This window comes from Chionomys nivalis, chromosome X (assembly GCF_950005125.1).
Source record: "Chionomys nivalis chromosome X, mChiNiv1.1, whole genome shotgun sequence".
Classification (NCBI taxonomy): Eukaryota; Metazoa; Chordata; class Mammalia; order Rodentia; family Cricetidae; genus Chionomys; species Chionomys nivalis.
This window is the reverse complement of record NC_080112.1, coordinates 20,907,340-20,921,847: the sequence shown is the minus strand read 5'-3', so window position 1 is coordinate 20,921,847 and position 14,508 is coordinate 20,907,340. Positions and strand designations below refer to the sequence as shown.

Genomic DNA, 14,508 nt, shown 5'->3' with positions numbered 1-14,508 from the left:
TTTTTCCACTGTATAGTTTTTGCTTCTTTGTTAAAAATAAGTGTCCACAGGTGTATGGATTTACTTTTTGGTCTTTGTTTTGAATCCGTTGATCTATCTGTCTATTTTTATGTCAGCACCGTGCTTTTTTTTTTATTACTATAGCTTTGTGGAAGAGCTTGGAATCAGGGACGGTGATACTTCCAGAAGTTTTTTTTTTTTTTTTATTTTACAAGATTGTTTTAGCTATCCTGTTTTTTGTTTTGTTTTGTTTTTCCATATGAGGTTGAGTATTGTATTTTCAAAGTCTGAAAAGAATTATGTTCGGATTTTGATAAGGATTGCATTGAATCTGTGGATTGCTTTTGGTAGGATGGCCATTTTTACTATGTTAATCCTACTGATCCATGAGCATTGGAAGATCTTTCTATTTTCTGATATCCTCTTCAGTTTCTTTTTTTAATATTTATTTTTTTATTATGTATACAATAGTCTGTCTGCATGTATGTCTGCAATCCAGAAGAGGGCACCAGACCTCATTACAGATGGTTGTGAGCCACCATGTGGTTGCTAGGAATTGAACTCAGGACCTTTGAAAGAGCAGGCAATGCTCTTAACCACTGAGCCATCTCTCCAGGCCCCTCCTCTTTAAACTTCAAAGACTTGAAGTTCTTGTCACATAGGTCTTTCACTTGTTTGCTTATAGTTACCCCAAGATATTTTATATTATTTGTGGCTTTGTGAAGGTATTGTTTCCATAATTTCTTCCTCTGCCTGTTTATTATTTGCATAAAGGAGGGATACTGATCTTATTTTGAGTTAATCTTGTATCCAATCACTTTGTTGAAGGTGTTTATGAGCTGTAGGAGCTCCCTGGTAGAATTTTTGAGGTTGCTTATGTATAGTATCATATCATCTGCAAATAGCAATACTTTGACTTCTTCCTTTTCAATTTATATCCCTTTAATCTCCTTTAGTTGTCTTATTGCTCTAGCTAGAACTTCAAGTACTATATCAAATAGCTATGGAGAGAGTGGACAACCTTGTCTTGTTCCTGATTTCAGTGGAATCGCTTTGAGTTTCTCTCCATTTACTTTGATGTTGGCTGTTGGCTTGTTGTATATTGCCTTTATTATGTTTAGGTATGTCCCTTGTATCCCTGATCTCTTCAAGACCTTTATCATGGAAGGGATTTTGTCAAAGGCTTCTTCAGCATCTAATGAGATGATCTTGTGTTTTTTTTCTTTCAGCTTATATGATGGATTATATTGACAGGACAGCTTTTTGTATGTTGAACCACCCCTATATCTCTGGGATAAAGCTTGCTTGATCACGGCAGATAATTTTTTATGTGTTCTCTGGTTTACCATTATTTTATTGAGTATTTTTGCATCAATGTTCATAAGGGATATTAGTCTGTAATTCTCTTTTTTTGTTGAGTCTTTGTGTGGTTTGGGTATCAAGGTGACTATGGCCTCAAAATGAATTTCGCAATATTCCTTCTGTTTCTGTTTTGTGGAATAATTTTTCCAGTATTGGTATTAGTTCTTCTTTGCAAGTCTGGTTAGAATTCTGTGACAAAACTATCTGATCCTGGACTGTTTTTGGTTGGGAGATTTTAATGCCTGTTTTTATTTCTTTAGGGTTTATATGTCTGTTTAAATTGTTTATTTGATCTTGATTTAACTTTGATAAGTACTAACTTTCAGGAAATCCTTCCAGGAATAGCCGCTGAACATGGCATAACAATATACAATAATAGTAGGCACGGACCTTCCTATCAAGGCTGGACAAGGCAACCCAGAAGGAGGAAAAGGATCCCAAAAGCAGGCAAAAGAGTTAGAGACACCCCGGAGTCCCACAAAAACACTAAGCTATCAACCATAGCATATATGATATCCCTGGGAGGTCTGCTGTTTTCCTGAAGGGAAATGGAGAAGGAACGTATCTAGAGGAGAGTAATTTAGGGGAGGCAGGAGATGCTGGGAGAAGAGAATGGAGGGAAAACTGCAGTTAGGATGTGTTGAAAACAATAAGAAAATATTTAAAAGATAGACCTTGTGGTTTTTGAAGATTGGAGATGCTTTTTTCAAGTTGGTTCTGTGCCTGTATGATCTGTCTTGGTGCTGTAAGACTGAAGGAGCTGTGTGTATATGGGCTGGGGAGTGGGATGGCTCAGTGTGTGAGGAAGGTGCTTGCCACTAAGCCTGATGATCTGCATTCAGTCTCATAGACTCACATGATTAGAAAGGGGAAACCAATTCCTGCCAGTTGTCATCTGACCTCCACACATATGCGGAAGGATGTCTCCCCAAATAAATATATTAACTAAAGCAAATAAAATAAAATTTAAAAAGAGCGAAGAGGGGAGAATCACCAAGGAATTTGTCTAAGAAGAAATAGGCCTATGGAAATATTTGAAGCATTAGAAAGTTTCTAAGGCATTTTAGGCAGAGAAACCTAATGATCCAGGTTAGGGATGCAGGAAGAATCTTGGAAATAGGTTGGCATGCTTATTTCCAAGGAATTGTGAGAAAGATTTGTGAGATTTTTTTTTTTAATTCTGATGTTTTCTTTTTTTTTCTTTTTTTTTTTTTTTTTAAATTCTGATGTTTTCTATTCTTCTCTAGAATGTGTAATGAAAACATTCTGTGCTTGGAACTTTGAGTCTTTTGTTCTAATCCTGGTTCTGCTGCAAATTAGGTAATCATGTCAAGGCATTTATCCTCTCTAGATCTTCATTGCCTAAGAAGTCAAGTGGATTAAGGCTGAAACTACATTGAAAATATAAGTGTTTGGATCACAGGAATTGTTATAGCAATCTGAGTTGGAGCATGATTAAGTATGGTAGAGTTTTTTGTTGTTGTTTTGTTTTGTTTTGTGGTGGTGAGAGATAGTTTCTCTGCATAGCCCTGACTGTCCTGGAACTCGCTCTGTAGACCAGGCTGTCCTCAAATTCAGAGATCAGAGACCTGTCTCTGCCTCCTGAGTACTGGGATTAAAAGTGTGCACCACCACCCAGCTGAGTGTTGCTTTGTTTTGTTTTGGTTTTTTGTTTTTTGAGTCAAGGTTTTTTTTGTGTAGTAGTCCTGGATGTCCTGGAACTCACTCTGTAGACCAGGCTGGCTTCGAACTCACAGAGATCTGCCTGCTTCTGCCTCCTAAATTCTGGGATTAAAGGTGTGTGCTACCACAACCCGGCTGGTTTTAATCTCTAAGTAATTGTGATTTATATTCATAGTGTTAGAAGATTCATCACATTAAAGATCTTTACTACTACTACTATATCTAATGATGCAGAATAACCCCAAATTTGATGTTTACTTGGACAACTAGTGAATCCCTGTCTTAAATTTTTTTTTTGTTTGTTTTTGGTTTTGGTTTTTTGAGACAGGGTTTCTCTGTAGCTTTGGAGCCTGTCCTGGAACTAGCTCTTGTAGACCAGGCTGGTCTCGAACTCACAGAGATCCGCCTGCCTCTGCCTCCCGAGTGCTGGGATTAAAGGCGTGCGCCACCACCACCCGGCCTTCCCTGTCTTAAAATTTTTAAAGGTCTATCATTCACAAAGCTGTGGGTCCAGTCATACTACCATATGCACACAGACAGTCATTAATCATTCACATGGTGTGGCTAATAGTCCCAGCTACTCAGGATACAGAGATGGGAGGATCACTTGAGCGGAGGAATTTGAGATCAGACTTAGTGTTAGTAATAGCCTATGTGTATTGTTCCTCCTTGCCCCCCGCCCCAATTAGTAATCATTGCCTTTCTGGAGTTGAAATCACTTGTACCATGGCATAATCAGCTTCAGCCAGACTTAAAGTTATGTGTCATAGAAAGAACATGGAGGGCTGGAGAGATGGCTCAGTGGTTAAGAGCCCTGACTGCTCTTCCAGAGGTCCTGAGTTCAATTCCCAGCAACCACATGGTGGCTCACAACCATCTGTAATGAGATCTGGCACCTGCTTCTGGCATGCGGGCATACATGGAGGCAAAATGTTATAAACATAAGGAATAAATAAATAAATCTTTTAAAAAAAAAGAACATGGATGTCAATAACAGTCTGACCTAGGTTTTTTAGCTCTGTGGTTCTGAACATGACACCTTTCTTTATAAGATTGAACTTAGAGTGCCTGCATAATCAGGTTATTGGTGTAGGAGTTCCTTCTGTTTGTGTGTTGCTTTTATTGGTTAATGAATAAAGAAACAGCCTTGGCGTAGGTAATAGGATGGAACTTAGACAGGCAGAGAAAACAGAACTAAATGCTGGGAGGAAGAAGGGCAGAGTCACAGAAGCCATGGATCCTCTGCCTGAGACAGAAACCAGTTAGAATCTTTTCCGGTAAGTCACTGCCATGTGGTGATATATAAATTAATAGAAATGGGTTAAATTAAGATGCAAGAATTAGCCAATAAAAAACTAGAGATAATGGGTCAAGCAGTGTTTTAATTAATACAGTTTCTGTGTGGTTGTTTTGGGTGTAAGCTAGCCGGGTGACCAGGATGAACAAGCGGGCCTCTACCTACAACAATTGCCACCCAATGTGGGCCCTACAACAGGTTATGATGATGTAAGAGGCTAGATCATATTTTGTGGTTGCCTAGTGTGAGGTTGATGGATGAACTAGCAACTTGTATGCTAGGTGTGCTGGAAGAAAATATCATCAGAAGACAGCATAAAACCATTCCCTTACTCTGGCACATCTGGAGTTAACTGTATCTGTAGGTATAAATATACCACTTTTTGGTTCCTTTGCCTAAATATTAAATTAATACTTTGCTGTGCTTTCTGCTTATTTGTGCCTTTGTCCTTATGTGACCTCATGTGTGACATGAATATCAACAGTGATTAAACTCTTTCTACATCCTACCAAGTTTAATGTATTGAAACTCTTGTTACACTCCACAAAATTACTATTACTTTAGAATATCAAGACATATCAGTTGAGCTAGGCATGATGGTACATACCTTTAATGTGAGCAAGCACTCAGAAGGCAGAGGCAGGCAGAGCTCTATGAGGTTGATGCTCGTTTGGCCTACATAGTAAGTTCCAGACCAGCCAGAACTATATAGTAAGACCCTGTCTCAAAAAACCAAAGCAGCAACAACTGCAATGGTAAACAACAGGTCTTCTGAGTTCAAAGACATTATCAAGATCTATAGAACCAAACAAGTCTGGGCTTTGCTCTTTCTAGCTATATGACTTTGGAGATAAATGGCCTCAAAGGATTTTTTTACATAAAAATGAATTAATGCATATAAAGTATAAAGGTATATTGCTTTGCACATAGCACATAGTTAGGACCTGTTAGTACTGTCATTAGTATGTAGTGCTATGCACCAGCGTGGAGCCTGAATGGTGGAGCCCAAAATGCAGCGATAAAGTCTCTGTAGTCAAAGAACTTAGTCTGGTGGAGCCAGTGTACAGGTAACTTTGGTATGCTTTATTTACACCAAATAGAGCATGTGCAGGAAGGGTACGTAATAGGCTGTCTCTGTGTCTATTAAAAATAGTGCTGTTTGGGGAGTGTGCTTGGTACCAGAAGTAATATGTATTCTGGAGTTAGGTCAGCTTTCATTGTATCTCACTCAAATAGCTTTGAGGCCAGCCATCCTTTTACAGCTTCGTTTCTCTGTTTTTAAAATAGGGTAAAGTTTTGACCCTTGACTAATGGAAATAATCTCTGTGGGTTTCCTCTGGGGAACCCTGTGAGAAACCTCCCTTGTGGAAGCACTCACCTTTCTTAAGATGCTTCTAAGGGGAGAAGTAACAAGAACTGTGAAATGGGGGTGCTATGCTGGACCTGGGGGTTTCTAGCACCCACTTTGGGCAGTTTACAACTGCTTGCAACTCTAGTTCCAGGGGATCCAGTGACCTCTTCTGACTTCCATGGGCATCTCCATGCACTGATGCACAGGAACACATTCAGCATACACACAACATGTAAACAAATAAGTAAATGTTTGAAAAAGTTGATAGGTGAGGGTGTGGAGAGCTGGCTCAGCAGTTGAGAGCAGTGGCTGCTCTTCCCAAGGATCTAGCTTCAATTCCTAGCACCCCCACGGCAGCTCACAGCTGTCTGTAACTCCAGTTCCAGGGGATTTGACACCCTCACACAGACTTGCATGCAGGCAGAACATCAATGTCCATAAAAAAAACTGATAGATTAACTAAGATTTCTATTTCCACTTCTAAATACTTTCATTCATATATACCTTACCATGATTGTTGTGATAAGATTATACAGGTAGAAGCCGGGTGGTGGTGGCGCACACCTTTAATCCCAGCACTTGGGAGGCAGAGGCAGGAGGATCTCTGTGAGTTCGAGACCAGCCTGATCTACAAGAGCTAGTTCCAGGACAGGCTCCAAAACCACAGAGAAACCCTGTCTCGAAAAAACCAAAAAAAAAAAAAAAAAAAAAGATTATACAGGTAGAATATGCACAGTACATAGCTACTGAATGATTTCTTTGTTTTTCTTATGAAGATCTCTGTTATGGCTTCAGCAGAAACCAGTGATTTAGTATTATATTAAATAATTAATATAGTATACATTAAGGAATAGTATGTTGATTTCACAACTTAAGGGTTGGACAGTTAGTAGACATGTGTACAAGCACAATCATATTCTAAGCTGATATACAGTTTACTTGTTTTGTTCTTTTTGGCCAAAGATAATCTAAAATTTTATCATCATAAATTAGGCACTATTTTTCCTGATTTCTAATCTTGTTAGATGTATATAGATCAGTTTCTGGGTCATGACATGTTCTCTTTTTCTTCTCTCCTAGGTCTTTCAGAGCCTGGAAGACCACCATTTGGAAGTGGTGGCTTTTTTCAGAGAAAATGGCTTTCATGGTCTTCTTGCTCATGACTCCGAGTATGCACTCTACAATATTCCGTCTTACTACAGTTCCCATGCTCTGAAGCTCAGCTGGAATGGAAAGAACCTCACAACCAACCAGTTCCTGATGCAGGAAGTGGCCAAGCAGCTCGGTTTGAAGCGAATAAATTTCCCCATATTTGCTGCACTGCTTGGTAGGTCGTCTAAGCCGGAGAATCCAGTGTTTGGTAAAGTTTCTTCTTGCATAGACAGGATGAGCAGACTAGAGTGGTTTAGCCTGGCAGTATTGGGTTTGCTATTTTAGAGACTTCATGCTGATTTGGGATGTAGCTTAGTTGTTCGTGTACTTATTTAGCATGCATGTAGTCCTGTGCTCAATCCTAGAACCACATACCTGGGTGTAGTGTAACATGCCTATAATTCTAGCACTCAGGAGGAAGAAACACAAGGATCAGAAGTTTAAGACCATCCTTGGCCATATAGTCAAGGCCAACCTGTGCTATATGAGAAAGACCCTGTCTCAAAAAACAAAACCTGATGTTCGCATACCATATAATACTGTAAAAAAGAAATACTGAGAAGCAATAGACAGTTAGGGGTTCTTAGCAGATGATCTGAAAAACTTAGTATGTTATGAACCTATTAACTTGTGATAAGAATGTGAACATATGGCCGGGCAGTGGTGGCGCATGCCTTTAATCCCAGCACTTGGGAGGCAGCGGCAGGTGGATCTCTGTGAGTTCGAGACCAGACTGGTCTACAAGAGCAAGTTCCAGGACAGGCTCCAAAACCACAGAGAAACCCTGTCTCAAAAAACAAAAAACAAAACAAAAAAAAAAAACAAAAGAATGTGAACATATAAGTGTCAGTTATGAATATGAGAACATTTTTTTTTGAGGCAGGGTTTCAGTGTGTAGCCGTAGCTATCCTGGAACTCACTTTGTAGAGCAGAACTTACATGCAGAGTCCAGTGTTTCACTAGTCCAAGTTATCTTTTCTTCTCTACTCTGATTATTAGCATTTATTTTTCAAAATCTAGATTTAGACCAGGAAGCCGTGTGGACTAGTTCTGCTCTCTGTCTTTTTTGTTAGGAGTACTTTTGAATAGTATTCAGCATAATTCATTTGCAGTGAAAAGTCCATATCCAGGGCTAGTACCCTGCCATTATCATTCGCGGAACTTTCTCGTGTCCCTAGCAATTCCTCTGTCCACACACCCACCGGGTTTCTTTTTTGTTGTTTCATTTTTCATTGGGGTCGCACTGTGTCGCTTCAATCATAAGATCCTCCTGCCCTAACCCTCCTAATGCTGGGATTGCAGGCATGTGTTGTTACATCCAACTTTCAGACTTTCTTTTAAAGATACAACACAATTTTTTTGTTGTTTTTTGAGAAGGGTTTCTCTGTAGCTTCGGAGCCTGTCCTGGAACTTTCTCTGTAGACCAGGCTGGCCTCAAACTCACAGAGATCTGCCTGCTTCTGCCTTCCAAGTACTGGGATTAAAGTTGTGTGCACCACCACTGCCCAGCAAAGATGCATTTCAAAGTAAATTGCAGAATTGATATTTGGAATTGGTTTTCCAAGTATTGACAATACGAACATTAATAGACTGGTATAGTTGTGACCTGTAAGCACAAAGAACACCACTTTGGATAATGTGATTGAATCAGCCTAAGTTTTCAAATTAGATTTTGTGCAATTATCACTGAAGTCCCACTTCCCTGGATTCATTTTCCTCATCTCAGAAATGAAAGTAGTTATAATCCCACAGTGTTACTCATGAGATATGGAAAGTGCTTTGTACTTGTCGAGTAATCGGTAAGTTCTAGTATAAAATAAAGGCAGCACAGCTAGATAACAGTTTCCCATTACCTGTGATAATGGGTAGTGCCATGCAGTTGAGAGTCTGACAGTCCTATTTTTTTGTTCTAGTTTAGGCCTACCTAGGGCCAAGTCACTAAGCTTGTTCGAATCTCAGTTTCCTTGTCTATAAAATGGAGATAAAACTTTAAGATTTGATCATTATAAAGGAAATACTCATGGTACAGAGTAGATAATTAGTGCATAGATAACTACTTAATTAATTTAATTAATTATTACATTAAGAATATAGGTTTACTGGGTGTTATGGTGCATGCCTCTAATCCCAGCACTTGGGAAGCAGAGGCAGGTGGACCTTTGAGTTGGAAACCAGTTTGGTCTATATATCAAATCTCAGACCACCCATAGATATATAGTGAGACCTGTCTCCAAAAAAATAATAATGATAATAATAATATAGACCTAATTTGACATAGTAGAGCACATCTTTAATCCCAGAACATAAGAGTCAGAGAGAGTCAGATCTCTATGAGTTTGAGGCCAGCCTCGTCTAGAGAGTGAGTTCCGGGATAGCCAGGGCTACACAGAAAAACCCTGTCTCAAAAATAAAATAAAGAGCCGGGCGATGGTGTCGCACGCCTTTAATCCCAGCACTTGGGAGGCAGAGGCAGGCGGATCTCTGTGAGTTCGAGACCAGCCTGGTCTACAGAGCTAGTTCCAGGACAGGCTCCAAAGCCACAGAGAAACCCTGTCTCGAAAAACAAAATAAATAAATAAATAAATAAATAGAATAAAGAGAATATGGGTCTATGCAAAATTCAGTTAATTCCTCTCCCAGAGGATCCTCTTTATGACCTAAAAGATTTAAGCAAACTATACAGTGAATAAATGAAATGTCTATTTTATAGGTAACCACATTCTACCCGATGAGGACTTGGCTGCTTTTCACTGGAGCCTTTTGGGACCAGAACATCCTCTTGCATCACTTAAGGTAATATGCCCTATTTTGCCCCTGTACATTTAGGACACATCAACTTTTGATTGAACTTTGATAGTGTAGAACAATTATCTTTCATTATATTTTTGTTTTGTTTTTTTGTTTTGTTTTGTTTTGTTTTGTTTTTTTGGTTTTTCGAGACAGGGTTTCTCTGTGGCTTTGGAGCCTGTCCTGAAACTAGCTCTTGTAGACCAGGCTGGTCTCGAACTCACAGAGATCCACCTGCCTCTGCCTCCCAAGTGCTGGGATTAAAGGCGTCATTATATTTTTTTAAAGTCTTTGCTTTTAAAGTCTTTTTGTTTATTTGTTTTTGAGGTTGTATTTTAATTACACTTCTTCCTTCCCTTTCCTCCCTCTAAACCCTTACATATATCCCTATCCACTCATCCATCAAATATAATCTCATCCTAAATATAATCTGGCGACTCCATATAATGCTACCTGAACATCTGTTTTCAGGGCTCACAGTTTGGCACTAGATAACCAATTGGTGTGCTCTTCCCTTGGGAGGATCACCTCTTCCACTCCCAGCTTTACTCACTTGCCTCTAGTTCTCTGTGTAGTGTTGAGGACTCGGTGGGCTTTTCCCCATGCAGTTTGGCATGTTCCTTGGTGTCCTCTTTCATTAGGTTTAAATTATAATACTTAGCTTGCAGTGGAGACACTGATTAAGAAGGCCGTTATATTTGGCATGTGCTGATTACTATGATATTCCAAAATGTGGAAAACTTGACAGCATAATTTGTGGTAGTGTGAGCTCTGTTCACACTCTCCCCTAGAATAAAGTAAAACTATATTTTACATGCAGATAAAAATTAGTTCTGATAATACCTATAACATAAGAATTCATACAAACTGGCAAAGAAAAATGCCTCAATAGTGACAAAAATGAGTAAAAGACTGAGTCAGAAAAATTGACAAAAGCAGAAATGCAGTGGCTAATCATCTGACTACATGTTCAACCTCACTAGTGACCAGACATGTACATCAAATAAGTGATGTGACCATTTTTTAATAGTTTAGCAAAAATTAAAAATGGAATTTACTGCTACAAAGTCTATAGAAGAACCGATGCGCTTTGGCACTTGTGGCAGTGTACTAGGAGGCCATTTGTTCATTTCCTGGCTACCCAAACTCCCGAACTAATCACACAGAAACTATATTAATTGCGATACTGTTTGGCAAATAGCTTAAGCGTTTTTCTGCCTAACTCGTATCTTAAATTAATCCATTTCTATTCATATGTGTATTACCACATGGCTGTGGCTTACCGGATAAAGTTCTGTCCCCAGCATCTGTCTCTGGTGGGGTTACATGGCTTCTCTTCACTCTACCTTCTTTCTCCCAGCATTCAGTTTAGTTTTCCTTTCTAGTTCTATTCTGCCCTGTCACAGGCCAAAGCAGCTTTTTTATTCATTAACCAATAAATGCAACACATACACAGAAAGATGGGTTAATTTAAGATGTAAGAGCTAGCCAATAAGAAGCTAGAGCTAATAGGACAATACGTGATTTAATTAATACAGTTTTCTGTAATTATTTTGGGTCTAAGTGGCCTGGGAAAAATGAGCAACCTCTGCCAACAGTTCTCCTTTCTCCTGCATCATTTTTTCCTTGCTTCATTGGTTATTTCCCATTTGATGTATAAGAATGATTCTTTTCGAAATTTCTGTGTATTTTTCCATTTAAATATATTTATTTTATATGCATAGGTGCTTTGTCTGCATGTATGTCTGTTTACTACATGCTTGCATAGTGTCTGCAGAAGCCACTTTGTGTGTGTGTTCCTATCACTGGGATAACAGGTGCGTGTTGCCAATATCTGACCTTTTATACAAGTATTAGGGATCTGAGTACAGTTTTTTGCATTTGTACAGCGAGCACTTTGTCAATTAAGCATCTGTCCAGGCCCAAACCCACTGCTGACCTTACCCCTGGCCACCTAAGCTATTGCTCTATTTTTCTTCTTACAGTATACTCTTCCAAAGAATTTTCTGGGGGTAGGGGTGGGGATGCTTCCATTGATAAGTACCTGCTACACAAACATAAGGCATTTGATTCCCAGACATGAAAAACAAAAGAAGGGATGGTGGCTCATGCTTATAATTCTAGCCCTGGGGAAATGGAAACAGGCAGATTCTTAGGGTTCTCTTGTCAGCCAGCCTAGCTTAACTGGTGAACCTGGGTCCTAATCAGAGATCTTGTCTCAGAATACTAAGTAGATGGCTACTGAAGAGTGATGTTGGCCTCTGACCTACACACATACATATGCACACACCACACACCACAGGGTTGGAGGTGGGGAGGCTGTACTTGAGCTGTTTACTATCCTCCTGCCTCTGTAATCTGATTTGCTGAAACTGCCCTTAACAACGTTACCAATAAACCCAATGGTCACCTGTTTTCATTTTACTTGCCAGTCTCCTAAACACTCAGCTGTCATTCCAACACGTTTGTTGATAGTTTTCATAATGGCCTCTTAAAAGTATGTGTTTAAGTTGGAGATGTGGCTTAGTGATGGAGAGCTTGCTGAGCACACATGAGGACCTGGGTTCAATCTCTAGTATTGCCAAAAATGTGTAAGGTTTTAGGAACTTTGAAGGTGAAACTAAGATGGCCGCTTGAGGGTAGTTAGATCATTTGCACTGTGTGCAAAAAATTACTATGCCAGATGCTCTTAGTGCTTTAGAAAAGTGTAGAATAAAATTTGCTCTTGGGTCTGAAGAGATAGTTCAGTTAGTAAACTGCTTGCTGCATAAGCATGAGGACCTGAGTTCTAGCCCCAGTACCCACATAAAAAGGTAGGTGATATGCTTTGTGCTTATAATCCCAGTGCCAGGAAGACAGAGAGAGGAGGATTCATGAGGCTTGTTGGCCAACTAGCCTACCCTAGTTGAGGAGCCCCATGTACCATGATTGACTCTATCTTAACAACAAGATGAACCACTTCTGAGGAACAATAATCTAGGGTGACCCTTAGTCTCCATATGTATGTGCATCTGGACCCCCCCCAAAACACATGTTTTACACACACACACACATGCACACACATGCATACATGCACACATATATACATATATGCACAGTATACAGATTTGTTTTTGAAAAATGTTGACAGTGCTCAGTGTAGATAGACTTTTCTTTGCCACTCACCCATTCCCAAATAACCAACACAGAGACTTATTATTAAATATAAATGCTCTGCTGATAGCTCAGGCTTATTACTAACTAGCTCTTAAACTTAATCCATTTCTATTCTTTTACATTTCTGCCATGTGGCGTTACTTCTCTTTCATCTTGCACCTCCTGTTTCTTCTCTGTGTCTCACTGGCAACTCCTCTGACTCCACCCTTCTTCCCAGCATTCTCTCTGCCCCCCAAATCCTGCCTAGCCATTGGCCAATCAGCTTTTTATTAACAATGAGAGCAATACATATTTATAGTGTACAAAGATTGTTCCACAGCAGCTTGGAATTGAACCCAGAGCCTTAGACATGATAGGAAATCACTCTACCTCCATACTATATCCCCAGCTCTAAGATTTGTTCTTTAGCATTATGAATCTGTCTTATTTAGTCTGAGCAAAAAACCTGGTAGGGTAGGGGACTCGACTATTTGGGATAAATAAGGAGACTATTAAGAGGAGGAGGATGAGAGTGTAATGAAGAGGTGAATATGATCAAAATTTATAATATTCATACATGAAAACATCATAATGAGACCTACTCTTGTATAGTAATATATACTAATTTTAAAAGAGGATTCAGAGCATGTCACTTTCCTATTTAAAATCCTATAATGACTGTTTATGTCACGCAATCCTTCTCATAGCTTGCCATCCCCAGCGTTTCCTAGCCCCTTAGAAGGTTCATACTTAACATTCTCTCTACTTAGATAGCCTTTTTTTCTTACACAGCTATTTTCTCACTCCTAAAAGTTTTGTTAAATGTCATTTTTTCAATGAGGCTTTTCCCAATCCTATTATTTAAAATTATATAGGTGTGCATGCACACATACATACATATGCACACCAGCTTATTCCAATCACATTTAATATTCCTGCTGCCATGAAGGCAGAGTTCTTGTCTTTTGTATTCACTGCTACGTCTCTGGTACCTTAGGACAGTATCTGGCCATTGCTTGACAGTAACTGTTTGATACAGTGTCTCTGTACATAGTCCTGGCAGACCTAGAACTTAGTATGTAAGTTGACCAAGCTGGCTTCACATTCATAGAAGTTTGCTTAAGCATCCAAGTGCTAATGTTAAAGGTGTGTGCTATCACACCAGACATAGTAACTTTTTTAAAAAATATTTTTTATTTCTATTTAATTTTGTGTGTATGGGTGTTTTGCCTGCTTGTATGTCTATGCATGCCTGGTACCCATGGAGGCCAAAAGACAGTGGTGGATACCCTGGAGTTAGAGGCTTCTTTTAGCTGTCATATGCATGCCAGAAACTGAACCTGGGTCCTCTGGAAGATCAACCTGTGCTCTTAGCCTCTGAGCTATCTCTCCAGCTCCATCAATAGCTGGTTTTTGAGGAACGAATGATGCAGTTTATTGGTAAAACATTTTTCTCTCCAAATGACCCTTTATGACTCTAGATGTCTATGAATCTTGCTTTTAAATTTCAATTTTAGTTATATATGCATGTAGGGGGATATATGCACATGAATGTATTTTGCCCACAGAGGCTATAGGAACTAGAATTACAAATGGTTGTGAGCCGCCTGGTATGTAGGTACTTGGAATTGAACTCAAGTCCTCTTGAAGAACAATATGTGCTATTCACTGCTGAGCCATCTCTTGCACCCCCAACAAAATGAATTTTATCAAAAGCCTTTTGAAAATGTATACCATTGAC

General features: G+C 39.3%; 1 protein-coding gene across 4 annotated transcripts in view; it reads left to right on the top strand.

Annotated features, from left to right (window-relative positions):
• Fam120c (family with sequence similarity 120 member C) overlaps positions 1-14,508 on the top strand; it is a 172,704-nt gene that overhangs the window by 33,352 nt on the left and 124,844 nt on the right. For all 4 annotated transcript variants that reach the window (XM_057759232.1, XM_057759231.1, XM_057759234.1 and 1 more), the window contains exons 2-3: positions 6,774-7,020; positions 9,556-9,638. In XM_057759232.1, coding sequence (XP_057615215.1) covers positions 6,774-7,020; positions 9,556-9,638 — 330 coding nt within the window. The remainder of the gene's footprint in view (positions 1-6,773; positions 7,021-9,555; positions 9,639-14,508) is intronic.